The sequence below is a fragment of the Vitis vinifera genome, chromosome 18 (genome assembly GCF_030704535.1).
Source record: "Vitis vinifera cultivar Pinot Noir 40024 chromosome 18, ASM3070453v1".
Taxonomy (NCBI): domain Eukaryota; kingdom Viridiplantae; phylum Streptophyta; class Magnoliopsida; order Vitales; family Vitaceae; genus Vitis; species Vitis vinifera.
The window spans coordinates 1,040,923-1,064,402 of record NC_081822.1 but is presented as its reverse complement, the minus strand read 5'-3'; the positions used below and the strand labels follow the sequence as shown (position 1 = coordinate 1,064,402).

At 32.0% G+C, this 23,480-nt stretch overlaps 3 protein-coding genes across 3 annotated transcripts; 2 read left to right on the top strand and 1 right to left on the bottom strand.

Annotated features, from left to right (window-relative positions):
* The first annotated feature begins 4,625 nt into the window (after positions 1-4,625).
* On the top strand, positions 4,626-7,890 carry LOC100244431 (cucurbitadienol 11-hydroxylase). Its single transcript, XM_002271918.4, has 9 exons — positions 4,626-4,966; positions 5,089-5,419; positions 5,808-5,957; positions 6,056-6,304; positions 6,407-6,496; positions 6,577-6,655; positions 6,760-6,866; positions 7,332-7,459; positions 7,548-7,890. The coding sequence occupies exons 1-9, from the start codon at positions 4,671-4,673 to the stop codon at positions 7,639-7,641; spliced, it is 1,524 nt and encodes a 507-aa protein (XP_002271954.3). The 5' UTR covers positions 4,626-4,670; the 3' UTR covers positions 7,642-7,890.
* Positions 7,891-15,455: 7,565 nt separating this feature from the next.
* LOC109121589 (uncharacterized) lies at positions 15,456-17,104 on the bottom strand. Its single transcript, XM_019216301.1, has 2 exons — positions 17,095-17,104; positions 15,456-15,757 (listed from the first exon to the last, which is right to left on the bottom strand). The coding sequence occupies exons 1-2, from the start codon at positions 17,102-17,104 to the stop codon at positions 15,456-15,458; spliced, it is 312 nt and encodes a 103-aa protein (XP_019071846.1).
* A 2,868-nt stretch (positions 17,105-19,972) lies between these two features.
* Positions 19,973-23,221, top strand: LOC100261556 (cucurbitadienol 11-hydroxylase). The gene is made up of 9 exons (XM_002271995.4): positions 19,973-20,207; positions 20,325-20,655; positions 21,065-21,214; positions 21,315-21,563; positions 21,666-21,755; positions 21,836-21,914; positions 22,019-22,125; positions 22,607-22,734; positions 22,823-23,221. Exons 1-9 carry the CDS (start codon positions 20,005-20,007, stop codon positions 22,914-22,916), a joined length of 1,431 nt encoding a protein of 476 aa, XP_002272031.1. The 5' UTR covers positions 19,973-20,004; the 3' UTR covers positions 22,917-23,221.
* The last annotated feature ends 259 nt before the right edge of the window (positions 23,222-23,480 follow it).

Here is a 23,480-nt window from a genome sequence, read left to right as displayed (position 1 = left end):
AAACTCAAACATAAACCTAATGGCAGCATTGACAGGTACAAAGCCCGGCTGGTTGCCCAAGGTTTTCATCAAACCTATGGCATTGATTTTTTTGAGACATTCAGTCCAGTCGTGAAGCCTTGCACTATTAGGCTTGTTCTCTCTATTGCGGTCTCTTCCAACTGGCCTATTAAACAACTAGATGTCCACAATGCTTTTTTAAATGGGGATCTTCAAGAACAGGTGTTTATGATGCAACCTCCAGGCTTTGAAGATAACTCTTGCCCCACTCATGTTTGTCGTCTACAAAAGGCTCTCTATGGCCTTAAACAAGCGCCTCGAGCCTGGTTCCACAAGCTCAGCTCCTTTCTCTTACAGATTGGATTCCAATGCTCAAGGGCTGATGCATCTTTGTTTTATTTCCACTCTGCATCTGATATTATCATCCTATTAATCTATGTGGATGATATTCTCATTACTGGCAGCAATCCATCACGGGTCCATCAAATCATTTCTCAACTTAGCTCCCATTTTGCTCTTCGGGACCTTGGGGATATTAGCTACTTTCTTGGCATTGAAGTCACTCGACTTTCTCATGCTCTTCATCTCAATCAACAACGTTATATACATCAGCTACTTGAGCGTGCTAATCTTCATGAGGCCAAATCTGCTAGCACACCTGGTGCCTTGGGAAAATTGCTATCAGCAGCAGATGGAGAACCTTTATCTGCTCTTGATGCTACTCACTACCGTAGTCTTGTGGGTGCTCTTCAATACATCACTCTCACACGACCAGAAATCTCGTTTGCAGTGAATCGAGCTTGTCAATACATGGCTCGTCCTACCACTTCTCATTTGCAAGCTGCTAAGCGTATACTCCGCTATCTCAAAGGTACTGCTACTCATGGTATTTCTATCCATGCCTCACCATCTTTGTCTCTTCAAGGATATACCGATGCAGATTGGGCATCATGTCCCGATGATAGAAGAAGCACCAGTGGCTTTTGTCTTTTTTTTGGCACCAATCTCATCTCATGGTCCTCCACCAAGCAACGTGTTGTCTCTCGTAGTAGTGCAGAATCGGAGTATCGGGCACTTGCTCTTCTCGCCGCTGAGGTCTCTTGGGTTCAGTTTCTGCTCAAAGAATTATGTATTCCTCAACAGGACACTCCTCTGATCTGGTGTGATAATATCAGTGCTACTGCTCTTGCCGCTAACTCTGTCTTCCATGCCCGCTCAAAGCACATAGAGATTGACCTTCACTTTGTTCGTGATAAGGTCCTCCACAAAGAGCTTTTGATTCAATATGTTCCTTCTACCGACCAGTTGGCAGATGTCTTTACTAAGCATGTTCCAAGCTGTCAGTTCTCAGCTGCTCGTACTCGTCTCTCTGTTGTCCCAAGACCTGTCAGCTTGCGGGGGGATGATAGACAAACACCCACGTCAGTAACTGATGCTTCTCCTCCATAACAGATGCGGTTATGCTGAGTCTTCTCTAACAGATGCTGTTGTGCTGAGTTAGAAAGTTGTTAGATTAGTTAGATGGTTAGATGTTGTAATATATATATATAGCTATTGATGTACTGTACATTCATGCAGTGAATAGAATAAACTCCTTATTCTTGCTAAATCCGTGCCTGAGCACTTTCAATTTTGACCATCTTTCTCTATATCTTGATATCTTGGTGACTAACAACTGGTATTATTATTATTATTATTATTATTATTATTATTAAGAGTCGGTTTGATAGTTATAGCGATAAGTTTCCAATGGTTCAAATCCCATTACATGTATAATATTTATGGATTTCTCTTGGGTTTTAATGCTAGGACCAATCTTGGATCAACTTGTAGGTAGGTTTGAGCTTAAAACTTAAGTTAGAATTGAAATTTTTGGACGGACTCGTGTTAGGCTTTAGGTTAACAAATCAAATTTATGTCCATCATTATTATAGATATCGATAGAACAATGGATGGCATTAACTGTTGCAAGAATATGGTCACACAGTTGGAGTGTTATAAAGGTGTTCTACCACAAATTAGGATAAGATTTCACTATAGAAATAAGTACATGAAAATTTTAATTATTATATTATTCTTACCATTAAAGTACGATAGAATACAAAACAAAATTAGGTGAGAAGCCATACCATTTTTTTCTCCCTTTAATTACGATTGACTTAAAAACTATTGGAAACTTGTGGTGGACAATGACATATGTGTGATTTTCTACTTTTCTTTAATATTCATCTTGTGATGAAAAGACAAGCAAATAAAGAAAGGGTCATCGGTTTGAATATTAGAGCTAGACTTTAATTAGCATCAGATACAGCAACAAATGGCGGACTGTATTTCCCTGGAGACCACTAGCCATTGGATATCAAATTTAAAATTCCACAGGACAATAAATAACATGAATTATTAGGAATGGACCGATAACCAACAACTCTTCCCAATCTAGTCCTTGTCATCTCAAGATTCACTCAAGGAAAATCAAATCCCTAATTCCAGCTGCTTCGGTTAACTCTCAATTAATCCCATTATAATAATCCCCATTTGCGATATTTTCATATTCATTTCCTTGAATTCTTATTTTGTGTACATAATTAAATTTAAAAAATTAATTAATTTTTTATTTTTTAACACATAAAATAAAAATAATTTATTTCTCATAAAAATTTATGATATTTATTTATTTATCTGTAAATTATATTTATCCTTAATATAATTATTTAAAAAAATAAAAATAAATATAGAATGGATAGGAAGTCATGATTATTTATATATAAAGTATATTTATTGTTTATATGATTTTTTTTCCCTAAAAAACCTAAATGGGGAGGGATGGGTGATATGTGAAATTTCCCTACCTATCTTAAACATATATATTCTGTGTCTAAAATTTAAAATGTTCTTTTCATTCCAAACACCCTTCATATTTTGTATCTAAAATTTAAAATGTTCTAGAACTTATTTTAGTATCCTTCAAAACACATTTACGTGTACTTTCATATTTTGTTCTAAAAAATAAAATATTAAGAGGCAACTTATTAAATTTTGAATGTGAACAATCAAAGAGAAAATACCTTAAAAGTTGAGATTAATATAAAAGAAAATAATCAATAAAATGAAATAAAGGATGATATTGTTATTAAACTAATATTGTTATTAGGCATGCAAATGGTAGAAGTGGTTCATGCTTGAACCCTCTTGGTCAAGGTTTGAGTTAGCCAGTGATTTAATAAGTCTAACCTTGGTCATAGGCTAACTATAGTTACATTTATAAATAAAAATTTCACAAGAGTTGGTTTGATGATTAGAATGACAAAATTTCATTTTTTCCAATGGTTCAAATCTCATTTCATGTATAATATTTATGGATTTTTTTTTTGAGTTTTAATTCTAAGGCCAATCTTGGATCAACTTGTAGGTTGATTTGAGCTTAAAACTTAGATAAGACTTGAAAGTTTTGGATTAGACTTATGCTAGGCTTCAGGTCAGCAAGTCATTATCATGAATACCGATAGAATAATGAATGATATGAATTGTTGCTATCATAATAATGATTTGAGCTTAAAGCTTAGATAAAACTTGAAATTTTTTGGATTAGACTTATGCTATGCTTTAAATTTTGGATTAGACTTATGCTAGGCTTTAGGTCAGCAAGTCATTATCATGAATACCAATAGAATAATGAATGATATGAATTGTTGCTATCATAATAATGATTTGAGCTTAAAGCTTAGATAAGACTTGAAAATTTTGGATTAGACTTATGCTAGGCTTTAGGTCAGCAAGTCATTATTATGAATACCGATAGAATAATGAATGATATGAACTGTTGAGAGGATATGATTATACAATTGGAATGCTAGAATGATCTTCTACTACAAATTAAGATGAAGATTTCATTACAAGGATAAGTATGTGACATTTTTAATTAATATAATCTTCTTAGCATTAAAGTGCACGAGAATGCCTAAAAAAATCTCTATGTATGGTCAACATCCTCTAGAAAAGTCAAATTATATAAAAAGACATACCATTTATTTATCCTTTTAATTACTATTGACGTTAAAACTGGTGGAAATGTGTGGTGGACAATTACATACGCGTGATTTTCTACTTTGCTTTAATATTCATTATGTGATGAAAATATTAGCAAACTAAGAATGGGTAAAAGTTTTGAATATTAGAGCTATTTTGAGTGATTTATCCAATGACTTGGATCTTGGGATTTAAGGGGTGTTTGTTTTATGATTTTTTTTATTAAGTTAAAAGTAATATATTGATATTAACTAACATAATTAAAATGAACTTGTTATCAATATGTTCAATTTTGTTATATTAGATGATATCAACATATTATTTTTAGCTGATGATTTTTTCTATTTAGTAAAAAAATAAACACTATCTTAGTCTAATTTGGGGTACGAGGCTTGATAGCTTCAAGATTTTAGTGATGGAGTTTTCCTTCACAATCCAGTCTCACCCGGGATTCAAAGAATTTATTAAAATGGCACTATCAATTACTTACTATGGATGCAGATGGATAACTGATCTTCAGACATGATGCCATTATCTTCTTTTATGACAGTAGGAGCATTCATTTATCCAAGTCATGGTGAGTGGCAGTCCTCTCCTAACACTTTGGCTGATAATAAATAACATTGGAATCATTCGGTAGAGAAATGATCCTACTTCTCAGCGAGTCAGTGACAATCACAAAGCCCCCATCCTCTTTTTTACGTACTTTCTATTCCAATTATAACTTAATTAAGATCATGTACTGGTCTGTTTGGCTTTGTGTTGTAAGCTTGTTTATAGCAAGCATAACTCACTGGGTTTACAAATGGAGGAATCCTAAATGCAATGGCAAACTCCCTCCAGGTTCAATGGGATTCCCACTCATTGGAGAGACCATCCAGTTTTTCATCCCAAGCAAGTCCTTGGACGTTTCGAGTTTCATCAAGAAGAGGATGAAAAAGTAAGCAAGTATACAAATCATACAATTAAGATTAATTTGTTTTTACTTCAAACCTATAGTATAGTGTTAGTACTGGTTATTAACAAAATTTATTATTTCTTTCTTTATTTTATGTGTTTTAGATACGGTCCATTGTTCTGTACAAACTTGGCAGGACGACCGGTGGTGGTGTCGTCGGACCCAGACTTCAACTACTATATATTCCAACAAGAAGGGAAGTTGGTGGAGTTATGGTACATGGACTCCTTTGCAAGGCTTGTCGGCCTGGATCCTTCACAGTCTATTACTTCAACTGGTTATATTCACAAGTATGTTAAGAACTTGGCGTTGGCTCATATTGGTACCGAGGCCCTGAAAGACGGACTCCTTTCGAAGGCTGAAGATATGATACGTACAAGGCTGCATGATTGGTCCAAGTTGCCTGCCTTCGAATTCAAAGCATGCGTTTCATCGGTAATTTATCAAACTTTAATTCAACCACTTGTCTGATCTCCCTTGTTATAAAGTGGGAAAAACCTACTTTTCCCTTTTTTTATAAACTCTCGCCTCATTAAGAGGATAAAAAAAGTGGCAAGTGATAATGGAATGTCAAAACTTTTTTATTTAACATATATGAACTATTTTTTTTTTAACATATCTAATTATCACTTATAATTTAAATAATTAAAATAATGAAAAAAATAGTATTATTTTATATTGAAATAGATTGTTCATATTAAATATTCATTGAGGTTATTAACAAGATTATGTGATAATATAAACTGATCATAATAATAAACTTTATGACAAAAAAAGTTGATTTTTTTTTTTAATATTTACTTGATTGATGGTTCTTACACAGATGATATTTGATTTTACTGCAACCTCGTTGTTTGGTTATGACTTCAAGATGAAAGGAGCACATTTTAGTGAAAAATTTACAAACATCGTACATGCTCTTATTGCATTTCCTTTGAATATCCCGGGTACAACTTTCCATAAATGTCTAAAGGTAATTTTAAAACTCTTTTTCATTGTATTCTAAAACTTTTAAAGTTATGATTTTATTTTATATTTAGTTTAATTAATTTCATATAAATTAAATTTCAGGACCAAAAGGAGGCAATGAAGTTGATTCGTGATGTATTAAAAGAGAAAAAAGCTTCATCTAAAACACTTGAAGGAGATTTTCTTGATCAGATGGTTGATGATATGAAGAACGAAAAGTTCCTATCGGATGACTTTGTCGTTTTTGTTGTGTTCGGGTTTCTACTTGCTAGTTTTGAGACAATTTCCTCTACTTTAACCTTAGCTATTAAGTTACTCATAGAACACCCTTTAGTAATGCAAGAACTAATTGTAAGTGATAATTATTTAACAACCTTTCAATCTTTCTATTATCTTGTTTTCATTGATAACCCTAGTGGACTCAAACCTTTTATTTAATTATATATATTGCAGGAGGAGCATGAGGCAATCCTTAAAAATAGGGAAGATCCAAATTCTGGAATTTCATGGAAGGAATATAAGTCAATGACTTTTACTCATCAAGTAAGTTGATAATTTTTTAGTACACATACACATATGCCGGTATAAATTTGTGCAAACTATTTGACCAAGTGAAAACGTAGGTTATCAATGAAGCTCTTAGGTTAGGCAGTGTTGCTCCAGGGATTTTGAGAAGGGCAATAAAAGACATTCAAGTAAATGGTAAGTGTAAAAATGAAATTTTATGGATTTAAAGTTGTATATTATATGATTTTTACCAAGCATATGCATGCAGTTGAATTAAATGGATCTTATAAAATGTGCAGGATATACGATTCCAGCAGGCTGGACAATCATGGTTGTTCCCGCAGCTCTTCAACTAAATCCTAATACTTTTGTTGATCCCCTTGCTTTCAATCCATGGCGGTGGAAGGTATATATTACTTTTTTTCTTAATATATCATTTTCGATCTGGTGGGACGATCCCTTGCTTTCAAACCAAAACGATGGAATGTATATAATATATACAATTTTAATGAAGTGATTATTGGATGCATTTCTAGTTTTCTGATTTTAGAAACCAAAAATAATTTTATTTAGCAAATTTTTTAAAGTTTGAGGTAGCATTTAACTAGTTTTAAAAATTATATATTTTTTTTGAAGCAAGTCTCTACCATTTGTATAGAGTTCTTATTATTTTTTACTTGTAAAAAAATAGAAGATGTATTAAAACACAACCTTAGCTTTGTGTAGAATCTAGAATTGCTTAGGATGTGAAAAGACTATTTTAAAATGTGTCCATACTTTTTAAACTTGTAAAGTGAATTTGGTAAAATCAGATAATATCTAAAATATGACGATGATAATTTCTTATTTATTTATTTTTCCTTTTCAAAAGGATATGGGAGTTGGTGTTGTAGCAAAGAATTTCATACCATTTGGAGGTGGATCGAGATTATGTGTAGGAGCAGAGTTTACTAAGGTTCTAATGACAACATTTTTCCATGTCTTGGTCACTAATTATAGGTAATATTTTCATTTTAATTTGACATATATGTTCCATACATGACATGAATAGAATAAAATTGACGGCTTAGAATTTGAATTTGGAAAGGTTGACGAAGATCAAAGGAGGACAGATAGCTCGATCTCCAGCTTTGACATTTGGAAATGGTTTACATATCAACATTTCAAAAAAGCATCAATGATTGTAATAAGCATAGATGAGACTCAAAGTTTGATATAATTATCTGTACTATATATCAAAATCATATATAAGACGATAGATGTACAAGGTTCTCTTGAAACCTTTATGATATTGGTTTACAATAGATGTACAAGGTTCTCTTGGAACCTTTATGATATTAATGGTTTATAATTTTCTATTATATATATACGAATATGGTCTTTCTCTTGTAAACTTTTCCTTAATCATGAATAAAGTAGTGAATTATATACATGAATATGGTCTTTCTCTTGTAGACTTTTCCTTACTCATGAATAAAAGAGTGAATTAATTAAGTATTGTTGAATTACCATGATCTCTTGTCAAACTCTAATATCATGAATATGTATGAATGTGGTCTTTATGAATATGGTCTTCCTCTTGTAGACTTTTCCTTAATCATGAATCAAAGAATGAATTAATTAAGTATTGTTGAATTACCTTGACCTTTTGGCAAACTCTAATATCATGTTAAACTATCAATTTTTTAAAAAGTTTAAGCTTGCAAGATTTAGACTTACAATATATATCATGCTTTTTAACAAGTATAATTAGGATTTTTTAGCTCCTTAATCCATGTTTAATTTTTTTCTATATATAAATAGTATTTATGAATAAAATATTAGTTAGAATAATTATTTCTTATTTCCTATTGAAGGAAGCCTATATCTTTGTTTATCTATCCATCACTAATTCAAATCTTTTTCTCCAATTTGAGACTATGGTGTCACTATTAATCGAAATTAGGTTGTACTCCACTCTTACTAGTTATGAATGTCATTGTTTTTTAAGGATTAACGTCATTTCCCCTCATGGTGAATTTTTTTTTTTCTCATCAAAATGACAATTCACAAAGTGAACCATAAAAACATTATCCATAAGATGTAATGGGGGTATGGATAATCAGACCAATATAAATCTCAACTATTCTCAAGACATCTTTAGGGAACCATCCTAGTTCTTTGAGAAAGAGCAGTGGGCCATGGTTAGTTCAACCAAAAACTCATAAGTGAGAAATATTTGGTTGTTGATTAAGTGCAAGGTATAAAGATAAGTATTCATGGTAAGCAGAGAGTTAAAAGTGAGGTAAAACATCAATATGAAGTATAACATATCCTAAAAAAAAGAGAGGTAGTTGCATACTTAAAAGCAATGATCAAACAATCATTTAAGATGTTTGAAAAAAGATTCAGGTAAACCATTTTGAGTATGAGTTATGGATTGAAATTTTGTTGATTTTCAATGAGTTTAAGGGAAATATTAAGATCTCGAGCCCTATTGATATGAAAAAAGATAAGAAAAATCGATTTTGCTAGGAAAATGTAGTTAACACTTCCTGCAAAAAGTAAAGAGGAATGTTAGGAGTCAAACTCAATTCTTTCATGTGAAAGGAGTACATAACACTAAACTATTAAAGACAAATTTGCCCTTGTGATATATATGCCTAAAATATTTATATATTCTACATTTTTTTAATACATCCATAAATAACTTTAATGATTAATTAGATTAATTTTAATTGTCTTATGTTCAAATGTCATTTAATTGATTATTAAACATATGAAAAACTATCATTATCATTTTTGAATAAGCCTTTCTCTATATTTTTATACTTGGTTATGATAAAAATAATGAAATCTCTTTGGCATATTCAAAGAGATTGAAGTGAAAAAAGAAAAAAAGAAAGAAGTTTAATCTTAGTATGATTTCATTGTTGATGCAATATTGTACAAATTTATAGGGGAAGAAAATAAAAATAAACAGGGAACATAAAATAGGGGCATACCAAGTTCTTCATTGATAAATGATTGTGCTGAATGCCATTATTCATCATATTCGTTTCTATAGCATTTATCCTTTTAGCAACATCCACTTGTGACAACATATTTCCCTCATCATATGGCACATTCACATTACCAAATAGGGAGAATAGCCAAGCACTATAGTTAGGGAGTGGTGGCACCTCAAAGCCTTGTGTGCCTTTAACAACCATTGTTTCACACCTAATTTTGACTTGCGCCCATAAGAAAATATAATTTTCAGCGATATCTTACCATAATTTGGGAATTTCACTTGTTAACCAAATTACGCATATATACAAACAAAAAATAAAGAAAAAACAAGATTTTAATGTGGTTCAATGATGAATGTGATCCCTATATCCACAAAATGTATCAACACTTAAGAATCTATTAATAAAAATGAATGAGAAGAGTTACAATTGTAAAGCTTTCGAAAAACATTTCTCAATTGCATCTGCACTCTCTAAAAAATAAAACCCTAAAATATAAAATGATGAAATATATAATATGGACAAACTCATCATTTATCACATAAAAAAATTCACAAAGGGACACTACCCTCTTTAACCTTTGTAAGCTAATTTGATAACTTGATCCCTGAGAGTTCAACAGGGGGCTCAATCTCCATGTGTTCAATGGGGAGCTCGACTCTTGGCATCCCAAATGAAGTATAACAAAATTGATTTAGACATTACAATCCAACATCACCATCATGCAAGCTTTAGCTCATCTTAATGAGGCAATTTTTGAACATAGTTTATAGTTTTTTCTGCTAATTTAAGAATATGTCACAATAATATAAACAATCAAGACTTCACATAAAAAGGTTGTGCTACTTGGAGGATTAACTGTTATGCCAATGCACAGTTCTAAGTATGCGCACATACATGTATCACATCACTGAAAGATCACCTCAAGAGTGAAAACCTTCATAACAGGCATGTCTTTATACATATATTTCCAGCATATTCATGCCAAAACCCTTATCTTCTTTACTTCCCATATTAAAAATAGTTAAGAGTCCTCAACATTACTTGCATGAGTGTCTATTTTCTTTCTATCATCAGAGACAGAAGGTAAAGAATGTTCATTTTCATCCATAAATATCTTCAAGCCCACATCACCATTCTTAGGTATAATACAACTTTCCATCAGCACTTCTATTGATAAAGACGCTTCCATTGAAAACCAAAGTCACCATATGTTGCAAGGTTGCATAAGCCGATTCCAAATCTCCCAACCTTGTAAAGGACCAAATAAACTTTTGCAGAGAAAATATGCTTAGGCTATAGTTGTTGTAGAACATTTTTTAAAGATTACCAAATATTTTATCAACCTAAAACCATAAATCTCATGTTAAATAAAAAAGAAAACATGCCGATTAGATTAGAGAATGTAGACAAACCTGAATCCATTGTTGATCTTGAAGAAATATGGTTCTTCTAAGGCAATAGATGAGGAAACCACCTTTCTATTTTCTCTCTTGTGATGGGAGACATGAGAGGGAACATTTTTGTATTTTTCAGAAAAGAAAACTAAAAAGACACCAAACTTCAGTTTATTTATTTATTTTTTATTAACTTCCTCTATGCCTTAAGGACCATACCCATTGGGTTGTTGGGCCACATGTGTCTTAGGCCCATCATGTAAGACACATGTGACTTGGGCTCTACACACAAGGTGACCCATACTTAATAAATATAAATTGAATATATATATAGATAGTTTAATCATAAACAATTATTAATATATGTGAGTCCATAATTATTTTAACAATCTCTCACTTGGACCACATATATTTACTGAATAATGTTCATGATAATACTTTATTGAGCTCATCTTTGCTATCCTATCCAAATATCCTTCAACAATCTGATCTACTAATTATGCTAACACATGATCAAAATGGCATTCATTAATCATAACTATAACTAGACCCATCAATGATCACAACATTAACAAAATTAGCAACATGGATCAAGTATGGATGTGTAGCATGGAAATTACATAAAATGTGATATTTAATATGTTTATTTCCAGTTGGTTCTACTTTATGACTAAAAATAGTCAAATTCCACTTTCAACACTTAATTCTAAACTGTTTTTGAAAGTCATCATTTCAATTCAGAGTATTCAAACACAATAGTCTTTAAAACTAAAGTTTGTACATATAACACAAACATAACAATACATCAAGAAAACAAACACAAAACCCAAATACAAACTCCCATTATATTGGCATATCATTAATATGTACAACACCCATACGTGTGACATGCTCATGAAATACTTTGGGTGGCAAACCCTTAGTGAGTGGATCCGCAATCATGGAGTTTGTGCTTATGTTGTCAATTGATACTTGAAGACTCTAAACTTTTTCTTTCACAACCAAGAACTTGATGTTAATGTGTTTGGACTTTGATGAACTTCGGTTGTTCTTAGAATACAATTCTACGGCCTTATTATCACAATTGATTCTCAATGGTTTTTCAATCCCATCAACAATACACAACTCAGTAATAAAATTCCGTAGCCATATCCCATGGTTTGATGCCTCATAGCAGGCTATGAATTCCACCTCCATAGTGGAAGAAGCAATAGGTGTTTGTTTAACACTTTTCCATGAAACTGTTCCTCCAGCCAACATGAAAACGTAGCATGAATTATATCTCCTATTGTCAAGACATTCCGCGAAATCGGAGTTCGAATATCCCACGATCTCTAGTTGACTGGATCTTCGATACGTGAGCTTTAGTTCTCTGTAAATACCTCATAACCCGTTTTGCTTTTTTCCAGTGATCCATACCTGGGTTACTCAAATATTTGCCCAATATTCCAACAATGTACGCAATATCTAGGCGCGTACAAACTTGTGCATACATGAGGCTTCCTATTGCCGAGGCATAGGGAAACCTCTCCATATCCTTCATCTCAAGTTCATTTCTCGGACATTGGTGCAAACTAAATTTATCACCTTTTGCCATAGGTGTGTCTCCTGGTGCACAATTGCTCATGCCAAACCTACTTAGCACCTTATCGATGTAGGACTTTTGTGATAGCCCAAGTATACCTCTTGAACAATCCCTATAGATCTATATGCCCAACATAAAATATGCATTACTAAGATCCTTCATTTCAAATTTACGGGATATAAATGGTTTCATGCAAAAGTTCCACATCACTACTTGCAAGTAGAATATCATCTACATATAGCACCAAGATCATGAATTTGCTTTCACTGAACTTGAGATATATGCATTGATCAACGGTGTTCTCCTTAAAACCAAATGAAGTAATCACCTGATCAAACTTTCGGTACCATTGTCAGGATGCCTATTTTAAACCATATATGGACCTTTTTAATTTGCATACAAGTTGCTTTGAATAATTAAACTCAAGGTTCTCCAGTTGCACCATGTATATTGTCTCATCAATGTTACCATTAAGAAACACAGTTTTAACGTCTATTTGATGTAGCTCTAAATCATAATGAGCCACAAGTGCCATGATGATTCTAAAAGAGTCATTTGATGAAACCGGTGAAAAGGTCTCCTTATAATCAATGCATTCCTTTTGAGTAAAACCTTTTGCGACTATGCGTGCCTTATACCTTACAATGTTGCCTTTTGAATCCCGCTTGGTCTTAAAAATCCATTTGTAATCAATTAGTTTTACACCTTTAAGCAACTATATTAGGTCCTAAACACCATTGTCTTTCATTGATTTCATCTCATCCTTCATGGCTTCTATCCACTTTTCAGAATTAGAACTTTGTTTGACTTGACTAACTGAAATTGGATCATATTCCAGACCCATTTCACAACTCATGTTCTTGGAGATATACAATATAATCATCTAAAATTGTACTTTTCCTTTCTCTAGTGGATCTTTTCAATGGCACTTGTACTTGAGGTTGTTGAGTTACCTCTTCATGAACTTGAATTGGTTCCTCAACTTGAGTAGGAGGAATTTCAAGTGTGTTTATAGTCTCTGTTATTGGTTGTACATTCTGGATAGTGTCATCAAATATAATATGACCATGTCTAGTTGCAATAATAGAAATACTAATAGACTCCTCTTCAAAGACCACCTTTCTTAATGGCTCTCTCCCACTTAACTCAACATCCTCAATAAACTTAGCATTGCTCGTTTCAAAGAAAGACCTAATTGAGGGATCATAAAACTTGAAACCTCTTGACCTTTCAGAATACCTTACAAAGTAGCAGCTCACAGTTCTAGAGTCCAATTTTTTTCTCATTTGGCTTGTAAGGCCTAGCCTCAGCTAGATAACCCCAGACATGCAAATACCTAATACTAGGCTTCTTGCTAGTTCATAACTCATATGGGGTTTTGGCTATTGCTTTGCTTGGGACTCTGTTCAAAATGTAAACTGCAATTTTGACAGCTTCGCTCCAAAGTGATTCTGGCAAGGTGGAATTACTGATCATACTCCTTACCATATCCATAAGAGTACAATTTCACCTTTCTGCTACACCATTTTGGCTTGGAGCTCCCCGCATGGTGTACTAAGGGATGATACCATACTCCATCAAATATTTGGCGAATGACCCTGGACGTTGTTCACTAGATTTGTCATATCTACCATAATATTCACCCCCACGCTTAGATTTAACGACCTTTATTTTCTTGCCTAGTTGGTTCTCAATTTCGGTTTTAAAATTCTTGAACACATCCAATGATTGAGACTTTTCATGAATCAAATAAAGATAGCCATAATGTGAGTAATCATCAATGAAAGTGATAAAATATTGTTGTCCATTCCAAGAAGGGGTAGGAAATGGACCACAAATGTTTGTATGTATCAATTCTAAGACGTCACCACACCTGTTGGCATCATTTTTCCTCAAATTTGTTTGTTTACCCTTAATACACTCTATACAGACTTGAAAGTAGGACAAATCAAGTGGATCAAGAATTTCTTCTGACACAAGTCTTTGAATACATTGATTTGAAATATGACCTAAACGCCTGTGCCATAACATTGATGAATTCTCATTTGTTAACTTTCACTTAATGTCATAATTACTTGAATGCAAGGTTTCATTACCATTAGAGGCCTTTATGTTCAATTTGTATAACTTATCTATTAGACTACCGGTACCAATAACACTTGAATTTAGATAAAGACTAACCATTCCATTTTCAAATGAACAAAAATATCCATATTTATCCAAACACGAAATAGAAATTGAATTTTGTCTAAATGATGGTACCACAAAAGTCTCTTCTAAATCCAAAGTACAACCATAATCTAACTATAATCTAAAAAGACCAATAGCCTTCATTGTAGCCTTTTTGCCATTTCCCACATAGATGTATCTTTCACCATTAGTTAGCATTCGACTCCTTAGGAAAGCCTGCATCGTGACACTTATGTGAGTAGTTGCACCCGTATCTATCCACCAAGTGTCAATAGGCACTATAGCTAAATTAATTTATGAACAAACAAAGTTAAGAAGTGTACATTTCTTTTCACGCCAAACGGCGTATTTGGTACAAGCCTTCTTCATATGACCAACCTTCTTGCAAAAGAAACAAGTAATCTTCTTATTTTGTTTCTTCTGCACCTTTTGCTCAGATGTTCTAGAATATACAGTTTGTTTTCCCTTATTGTCCATTTTTCTTTTCATGTTGGTACCATGTCCCTGAGATGTGGAAGCCAAGTGAGCACTTTCTATCTTCTCTTGTTTCAGTCTATTCTCCTCTTGCACAACTGAGAAATAAGCTCATCTAGAGTCCATTTTTCCTTTTGTGTGTTGTAACTAATCTTGAATGGACTAAATTGTGTAGGTAGAGAGATCAAGACCAAGTGCACGAGTATGTCTTCTGATAACTCTAACTTTAGTGCCTTAAGTCTAGTCACAAGATTGGACATTTCCATTATGTACTCCTTTATCTTCTCTTTCCCTTTACACCGCATGGAAACAAGCTTACTAAAAATAGTGCTTGTCTCGACCTTTTCATTTGCAGTGAATCAGTTTGCTATCTGGTCCAAGAATGTCTTGGCTCGAGACTTTTCAGGTATTGCACCATTTATTGCTTCTGGAATTGAGTGCTTCATTATCATTAGACTCATGCGATTTGATCGCTCCCATTTTTCCACAGTAGCGCTTTGCTTAGCAGTGCTGGCATTAGTAAGGTTTGCAAGGCGATCCTCCCTTAATGCATAGTCCAAATCCATGCACCCGAGCACAATCATAACGCGTTCCTTCCATTTCTTGAAGTTTGTACCATTAAGCACAGGAATGTTATTAACATTAGCAGATATAGAAGATGCTGAACAATAACAATAAAGCTCATAATTAGTCACAAAAATTTTAACGTATATATACATGCATGTGGGCCCATAACAAGATACCTAGCACAAATATTAATATTTAGTCTTTGGACAAAAATATTAACTTATAATTGATATTCTTTTACAAAATTAGTTCATAAATATTGACAATAAAACTGAAGCAATATGCCTTTCTTTGGACTAACATATAGCATGCAAGGTAGACTTTATAAGTCACACATTTATGACTACTTTATTTATTATTATATTAAAATAATATTCCTTTGAGCCGATTATTTTACACAATAATAACATGTTTACATATTTCAAAATAAATAAAATTACATAATATAAGTTACTTTGGCAACAAATATACATAACTCATTTATTTTAAAATATTAAACACAAATGTAGCAAGAAAAGACTAAATCCATTATTTAATATTAAAAAACTACACTGAAGTCACTTTGATAACAATTATTATTTAAACTCTATGCGAATAACCTGAATTATGGTTTCAGTCGGGTTTCTCTCTTAACTGAATCTGACCAAATTTTGGCAGAGTTTCTAAAAAAAAAAAAACTGAATTGAAAGACCAGGACTGGAGTTTTACTATGGTTTCTCTCTCTAAAAATGAATCCATAACTCAAATACTAGTGTTTTTCACCAAACCTAAATGAGAAACCCATAACAAGTATCTATCTTCCCAGACCATGGATCAATTTAGATAAATAAAAGTAAATAAATTTCTTCCCGGTTTCTCCCGCAAAGTCTCATGATCCAATTGAAGACAAATGGTGTGAAACGCAAACAAAAAAAAAAAAAAAACAAAGGGTCACCCATTGAAAACCCAACCAACGATTCCGTCGGCCTTTTCCATAGCTATTTTATCTCAAAACCTTGTTTGCTCCAAATCTTGCCTCCAGGTTTCCAAAATCTTCGTGGAAACGTCTTTTCTGTTGCCGAACGTCCGAAGGGTCCACTTGGTAGAAAACGAGAAGGATGAGTCGGCGGCATTCGCAAACCTTGGCAAGTTCCTCCACTAGTTGATTAAATTTTATTTTATTTTTATTTTTAGATTCAGAAAATGAACCCAACCTAGAAAAATTCCCAAATTCTGTCAAGAAATTTCTTGCCCTAATATGCCATATGGGAGAAATTTCATATAACTTTGAATTAGTGTGCATTTCTTAATGATTCAATATGTGTGGCTTGGATACCACTTGTTGTAGAACATTTTTTAAAGATTACCAAATATTTTATCAACCAAAAACTAGAAATCTCATGTTAAATAAAAAAGAAAACATGCCGATTAGATTAGAGAAATTAGACAAACCTGAATCCATTGTTGATCTTGAAGAAATATGGTTATTCTAAGGCAATAGAGGAGGAAACCACCTTTCTGTTTTCTCTCTTGTGATAGGAGACAAGAGAGGGAACATTTTTGTATTTTCAAAAGGAAAACTAAAAAGACACCAAACTTCAGTTTATTTATTTATTTTTTATTAACTTCCTCTATGCCTTAAGGGCCATACCCATTGGGCTATTGAGCCACATGTGTCTTAGGCCCATCATGTAAGACACATGGGACTTGGGCTCTACACACAAGGTGACCCATACTTAATAAATATAAATTGAATATATATAGATAGCTTAATCATAAATAATTACTAATTAGTAAAGATTTTTTTTGTAAAGAATATTGTATATAATATTTCCTGAGTTAATATATTATTGTAATATTAGATTTTTTTATATAATAAAGAAAGTTCTCAGGAATGTCTATAAATATTTTAGGTTAGGAGGGGGAAAAAATCATGAATGTGAACAATCAAAGAGAAAATATCTTAAAAGTTGAGATTAATATAATATAAAATAATCAATAAAATGAAATAAAGGATGATACTATTATTAAACTAATATTGTCATTAGCCAAGCAAATGGTAGAAGTGGTTCATGCTTGAACCCTCTTGATGAAAGTTCGAGTTAGGGTCAAACCTTCTCTAAGTAAGCCTAGTTACGCCTTTAGGGTGTGCCAGTGATTTAATAAGCCTAACCTCAATCATATGTTAACTATAGTTACATTTACCAATGAAAATTTTGCAAGAGTTGTTTTGATGAATAGAATGACAAATTTTCATTTTTTCCAATGGTTCAAATCTCATTTCATGTATAATATTTATGGATTTCTCTTGAGTTTTAGTTCTTGTGCCAATCTAGGATCAACTTGTAGGTTGATTCAAGCTAAGATTAGATTAGGCATGAAATTTTTGGATAGACTTATGTTAGGCTTTATGTCAACAAGTCAAATATACATCCATCATTATTATGAATATTGATAGAATAATAAATGATATGAATTGTTGCGAGGATATGATCATACAGTTGAAATGTCACAATGGTCTTTTATGACAAATTAAAATGAAAGATTTCTTTATAGGGATAAGTATGTGACATTTTTAATTATTATAATCTTCTTAGCATTGAAGTGCAGGAGAATGCCCAAAAAAATATTTATGTATGGTCAACATCCTCTAGAAAAGCCAAATTAGATCAAAAGCCATACCATTTTTTTCTCCTTCTAATTACTATTGACGTTAAAACTAGTGGAAATGTGTGGTGGACAATTACATGTGTGATTTTCTACTTTGCTTAAATATTCATCATGTGATGAAAAGATAAGCAAACAAAGAATGGGTAAAAGGTTTGAATATTAGAGCTAGACTTTAAGCATCAGAGACAGCAACAAATGGTCCCAGACTCCCAACCTAGTCAATGCCATCTCATGATTCACTCATTCAAGTGAAATCAAATCCATCAAATCCCCTAATTCCAGATGCTCCGGTTAAAGTACAATATCCCCATTAGTAACATTTTCATATTCATTTCCTTTGACTTCTATCTGATTCTCTGTGTACATATTGTAACGTATTGAAAAAATACACAACAATTTGTTCCTCTATGAAAATTTCCTTGGCTCTTTTATGATATGGGAGCTCACATAAACACTCACGAGATTTTTTTATTATTTTTATTATTTTTTCTCAAATGGCCAATTTACTTGCGTGAGAAGTTCTTGCCTCATCCACCACCATGCAACAAAGAAAGCAAAGGAAAAGATTATGCTATGTTTGGTAACCGTTTTCGAAAATAGTTTTAAAAATTATTTTATAATGTTTTGTAAAATAAAAATTTGTTTAACAATTTAAAATGTTTTTAAATATGTTTTAAAAATAATTTTTATATGTAATGTTTTATTCTTAATCATTTTTCATATTTGTATAATTATTAATTAAAACAACTTTAAGAAAATAAGTAAAAATAACCAAGAGATGTTATTTAAAAATACTCTATTTTTTATTTTTAAGAATAAAAATTGTTTACTATCTTCTAATTAACAAACATGTTTTCCTGTTTATTTTAGGAGAAAAAAAATATTCTTAGAAATAATTTGCAATGGACCTTAAGACACATTCTCAATAATGATTTCTTTATAATTTGTTGAAATAATTTTATGATTTAACAAAGAATTTAATTAAAAAAAATCGAAAAACACCTCTTCTTGTAAAAACTTTCAAAAAATTATGACAATTTACTCTGAAAAACAAAAAATAATTCAAAACAAGTCTTTAGAAAATTTGTTTTGAGTGACTTATCATTGACCTAAAGCTTGGGATGTAAGTGCATGATGTTTATATTTTGGCTTTTTTATTAAGTTAAAAGTAATATATTGATATCAATCAATATAATTAAAGTAAATTTATTATCAATAGGTTCAATTTAGTTATATTGGATGATATCAAAATGTTACTTTTAGCGGATGACTTTTTCTATTCAATAAAAGAAAAAACACCGTCCTAATCTAATTTGGGGTGTGATGCTTGATAGTCTCAAGATTTTAATGGACTTTCCATTCACAATCGAGTCTCACCCAGAATTCAAAGAATTTATTAAAATGGCACTATCTATTACTTAATATGCACGGAGATGGATAAGTGATCTTCAGACAATAAGATGTCATTATCTTCTTCTATGACAGTCAAAACATTCATTTATTCAAAGTCATGGTGAGTAGCAATCCTCTCCTAACACTTCGACTGATAATAAATAACATTTGAATCATTCGGTAGAGAAATGCTCCTACTTCTGTGAGTCAGTGACAATCACAGGTCCCATCCACTTTTCCTATATAAACTTAGTTTTTTACGTACTTTCTATTCCACTTTTAGTAAGCTTAATTAAGATCATGTACTGGTCTGTTTGGCTCTGTGTTGTAAGCTTGTTTATAGCAAGCATAACTCACTGGGTTTACAAATGGAGGAATCCTAAATGCAATGGCAAACTCCCTCCAGGTTCAATGGGATTCCCAATCATTGGAGAGACCATCCAGTTTTTCATCCCAAGCAAGTCGTTGGACGTTTCGAGTTTCATCAAGAAGAGGATGAAAAAGTAAGCAAGTATACAAATCATATGATTAAGATTAATTTGTTTTGAAACCTACAGTATACTGTTGGTACTGGTTATTAACAAAATTTATTATTTCTTTCTTTGTTTTATGTGTTTTAGATACGGTCCATTGTTCTGTACAAATTTGGCAGGACGACCGGTGGTGGTGTCATCGGACCCAGACTTCAACTACTATATATTCCAACAAGAAGGGAAGTTGGTGGAGTTATGGTACATGGACTCCATTGCAAAGCTTGTCGGCCTGGATACTTCACAGTCTATTGCTGCAACTGGTTATGTTCACAAGTATCTTAGGAACTTGGCGTTGGCTCATTTTGGTACCGAGGCCCTGAAAGGCAGACTCCTTGCCAAGGCTGAAGATATGATACGTACAAGGCTACATGATTGGTCCAAGTTGCCTGCCTTGGAATTCAAATCATGCGTTTCATCGGTAATTTATCAAGCTTTAATTCAACCCCTTGTCTGATCTCCCTTCTTGTTATAAAGTGGGAAAAACCCACTTTTCCCTCTTTTATAACCTCTCGCCTTAATAAGAGGATAGAAAAAGTGGCAAGTGATAATAGAACGTCAAAACTTTTGTATTTAATATATATGAACTATTTTTTTAACATATCTAATTATCACTTATAATTTAAATAATTAAAAATAATGAAAAAATAGCATTATTTTATATTAAAATAGATTGTTCATATTAAATATTCATTGAGGTTATTAACAAGATTATGTGATAATATAAACCTAGTTAATTGAGCAAAAAAGATCAATAATAATAAACTTTATGATAAAAAAAAGTTGATTTTTTTTTTTTAATATTTACTTGATTGATGGTTCTTACACAGATGATATTTGATTTTACTGCAACCATATTGTTTGGTTATGACTTCGAGACGAAGGGAGCACATTTTAGTGAAAAATTTACCAACATCATACATGTTCTTATGTCATTTCCTTTGAATATCCCGGGTACAACTTTCCATAAATGTCTAAAGGTAATTCTAAAACTCTTTTTTATTGTACTTTAAAACTTTTAAATTTATAATTTTTTTTTGTATATTTAGTTTAATTAATTTCATATAAATTACATTTCAGGACCAAAAGGAGATAATGAAGTTGATTCATGATGCATTAAAAGAGAAAAAAGCTTCGCCTAAAACTCTTCAAGGGGATTTTCTTGATCAGATGATTGATGATATGAAGAAAGAAAAGTTCCTATCGGATGACTTTGTCGTTTTCGTTATGTTCGGGATTCTATTTGCTAGTTTTGAGACAATTTCCTCTACTTTAACCTTAGCTATTAAGTTACTCATAGAACACCCCTTAGTAATGCAACAACTAATTGTAAGTGATAATTATTTAACAATCTTTCAATCTTTCTGTTATCATGTTTTCATCGATGACCCTAGTGGACTCAAACCTTTTATTTAATTATATATATTGCAGGAGGAGCATGAGGCAATCCTTAAAAATAGGGAAGATCCAAATTCTGGAATTTCATGGAAGGAATATAAGTCAATGACTTTTACTCATCAAGTAAGTTGATAATTTTTTAGTACCCATACGCATAAGCTAATATAAATTTGTGCAAACTATTTGACCAAGTGAAAATATAGGTTATCAATGAAGTTCTTAGGTTAGGAAGTGTTGCTCCAGGGATTTTGAGAAGGGCAATAAAAGACATTCAAGTAAATGGTAAGTGTAAATATGAAATTTTATGGATTTAAAGTTGTATATTATATGATTTTTACCAAGCATATGCATGCATTTGAATTAAATGGATCCTATAAAATGTGCAGGATATACAATTCCAGCAGGCTGGACAATCATGGTTGTTCCTGCAGCTCTTCAACTAAACCCTGATACTTTTGTTGATCCCCTTACTTTCAATCCATGGCGGTGGAAGGTATATACTAATTTTTTCTTAATATATCATTTTCGATCTGTGGGGACGTTCCCTTGCTTTCAAACCAAAACGATGGAAGGTATATGATATATACAAATTTAATGAAGTGTTTAGGTGTCATTTGGATGCATTTCTAGTTTTCTGATTTTAGAAACCAAAAATAATTTTATTTAGCAAATTTTTCTAAAGTTTGAGGTAGCTTTTAAATAGTTATATATATATATATATATATATATAATTTTTAAAGCAAGTTTCTACCATTTGTATAGAGTTCTTATTATTTTTTTACTTGTAAAAAAATAGAAGATGCATCAAAACACCGCCTTAGCTTTGTGTAGAATCTGAAATTGCTTAGGATGTGAAAAGAATTTTAAAATGTGCACAATACCTTTTAAAGTTGTAAAGTGAATTTGGTAAAATCAGATAATATCTAAAATACGACAATGATAATATTTATTTATTTTGTTTTCCTTTTCAAAAGGATATGGGAGTTGGTGTTGTAGCAAAGAATTTCATACCATTTGGAGGTGGATCAAGATTATGCATAGGAGCAGAGTTTGCTAAGGTTCTAATGACAACATTTTTCCATGTTTTGGTCACTAATTACAGGTAATATTTTCATTTTAATTTGATACATATATTCCATGCATGACATGAATAGAATGAAATTGACTGCTTAGAATCTCAAATTGGAAAGGTTGACGAAGATCAAGGAAGGACAGATAGCTCGATCTCCAGTTTTGACATTTGGAAATGGTTTACATATCAACATTTCAAAAAAGCATGGATGATGGTAACAAGCGTAGATGATACTCAAATATAAGTTTGATATAATTATCTATACTATATATCAAAATCATATATAAGACTATAGATGTACAAGGTTCTCTTGAAACCTTTATGGTATTGGTTTGCAATAGATGTATAAGGTTCTTATGGTATTGGTTTGCTATAGATGTACAAGGTTCTCTTGGAACCTTTATGGTATTGGTTTACAAGTTTCTATTATATATATACAAATATGGTCTTTCTCTTGTAAATTTTTCCTCAATCATGAATAAAAGAGTGAATTATATATATAAATATGGTCTTTATGAATATGGTCTTTCTCTTGTAGACTTTTCCTTAATCATATATGAATCAAAGAGTGAATTAATTAAGTATTGTTGAATTATCATGGCCTCTTGTCAAATGAAACTTTGGTATCATGTTACCATGATCTCTTGTCAAACTCTAATATCATGTTAAACTACCAAATTTTCTAAAAGTTTAAACTTACAAGATTTAGACTTACAATATATATCATGCTCTTTAACAAGTATAATTAGGATTTTTTAGCTCCCTAATCCATATTT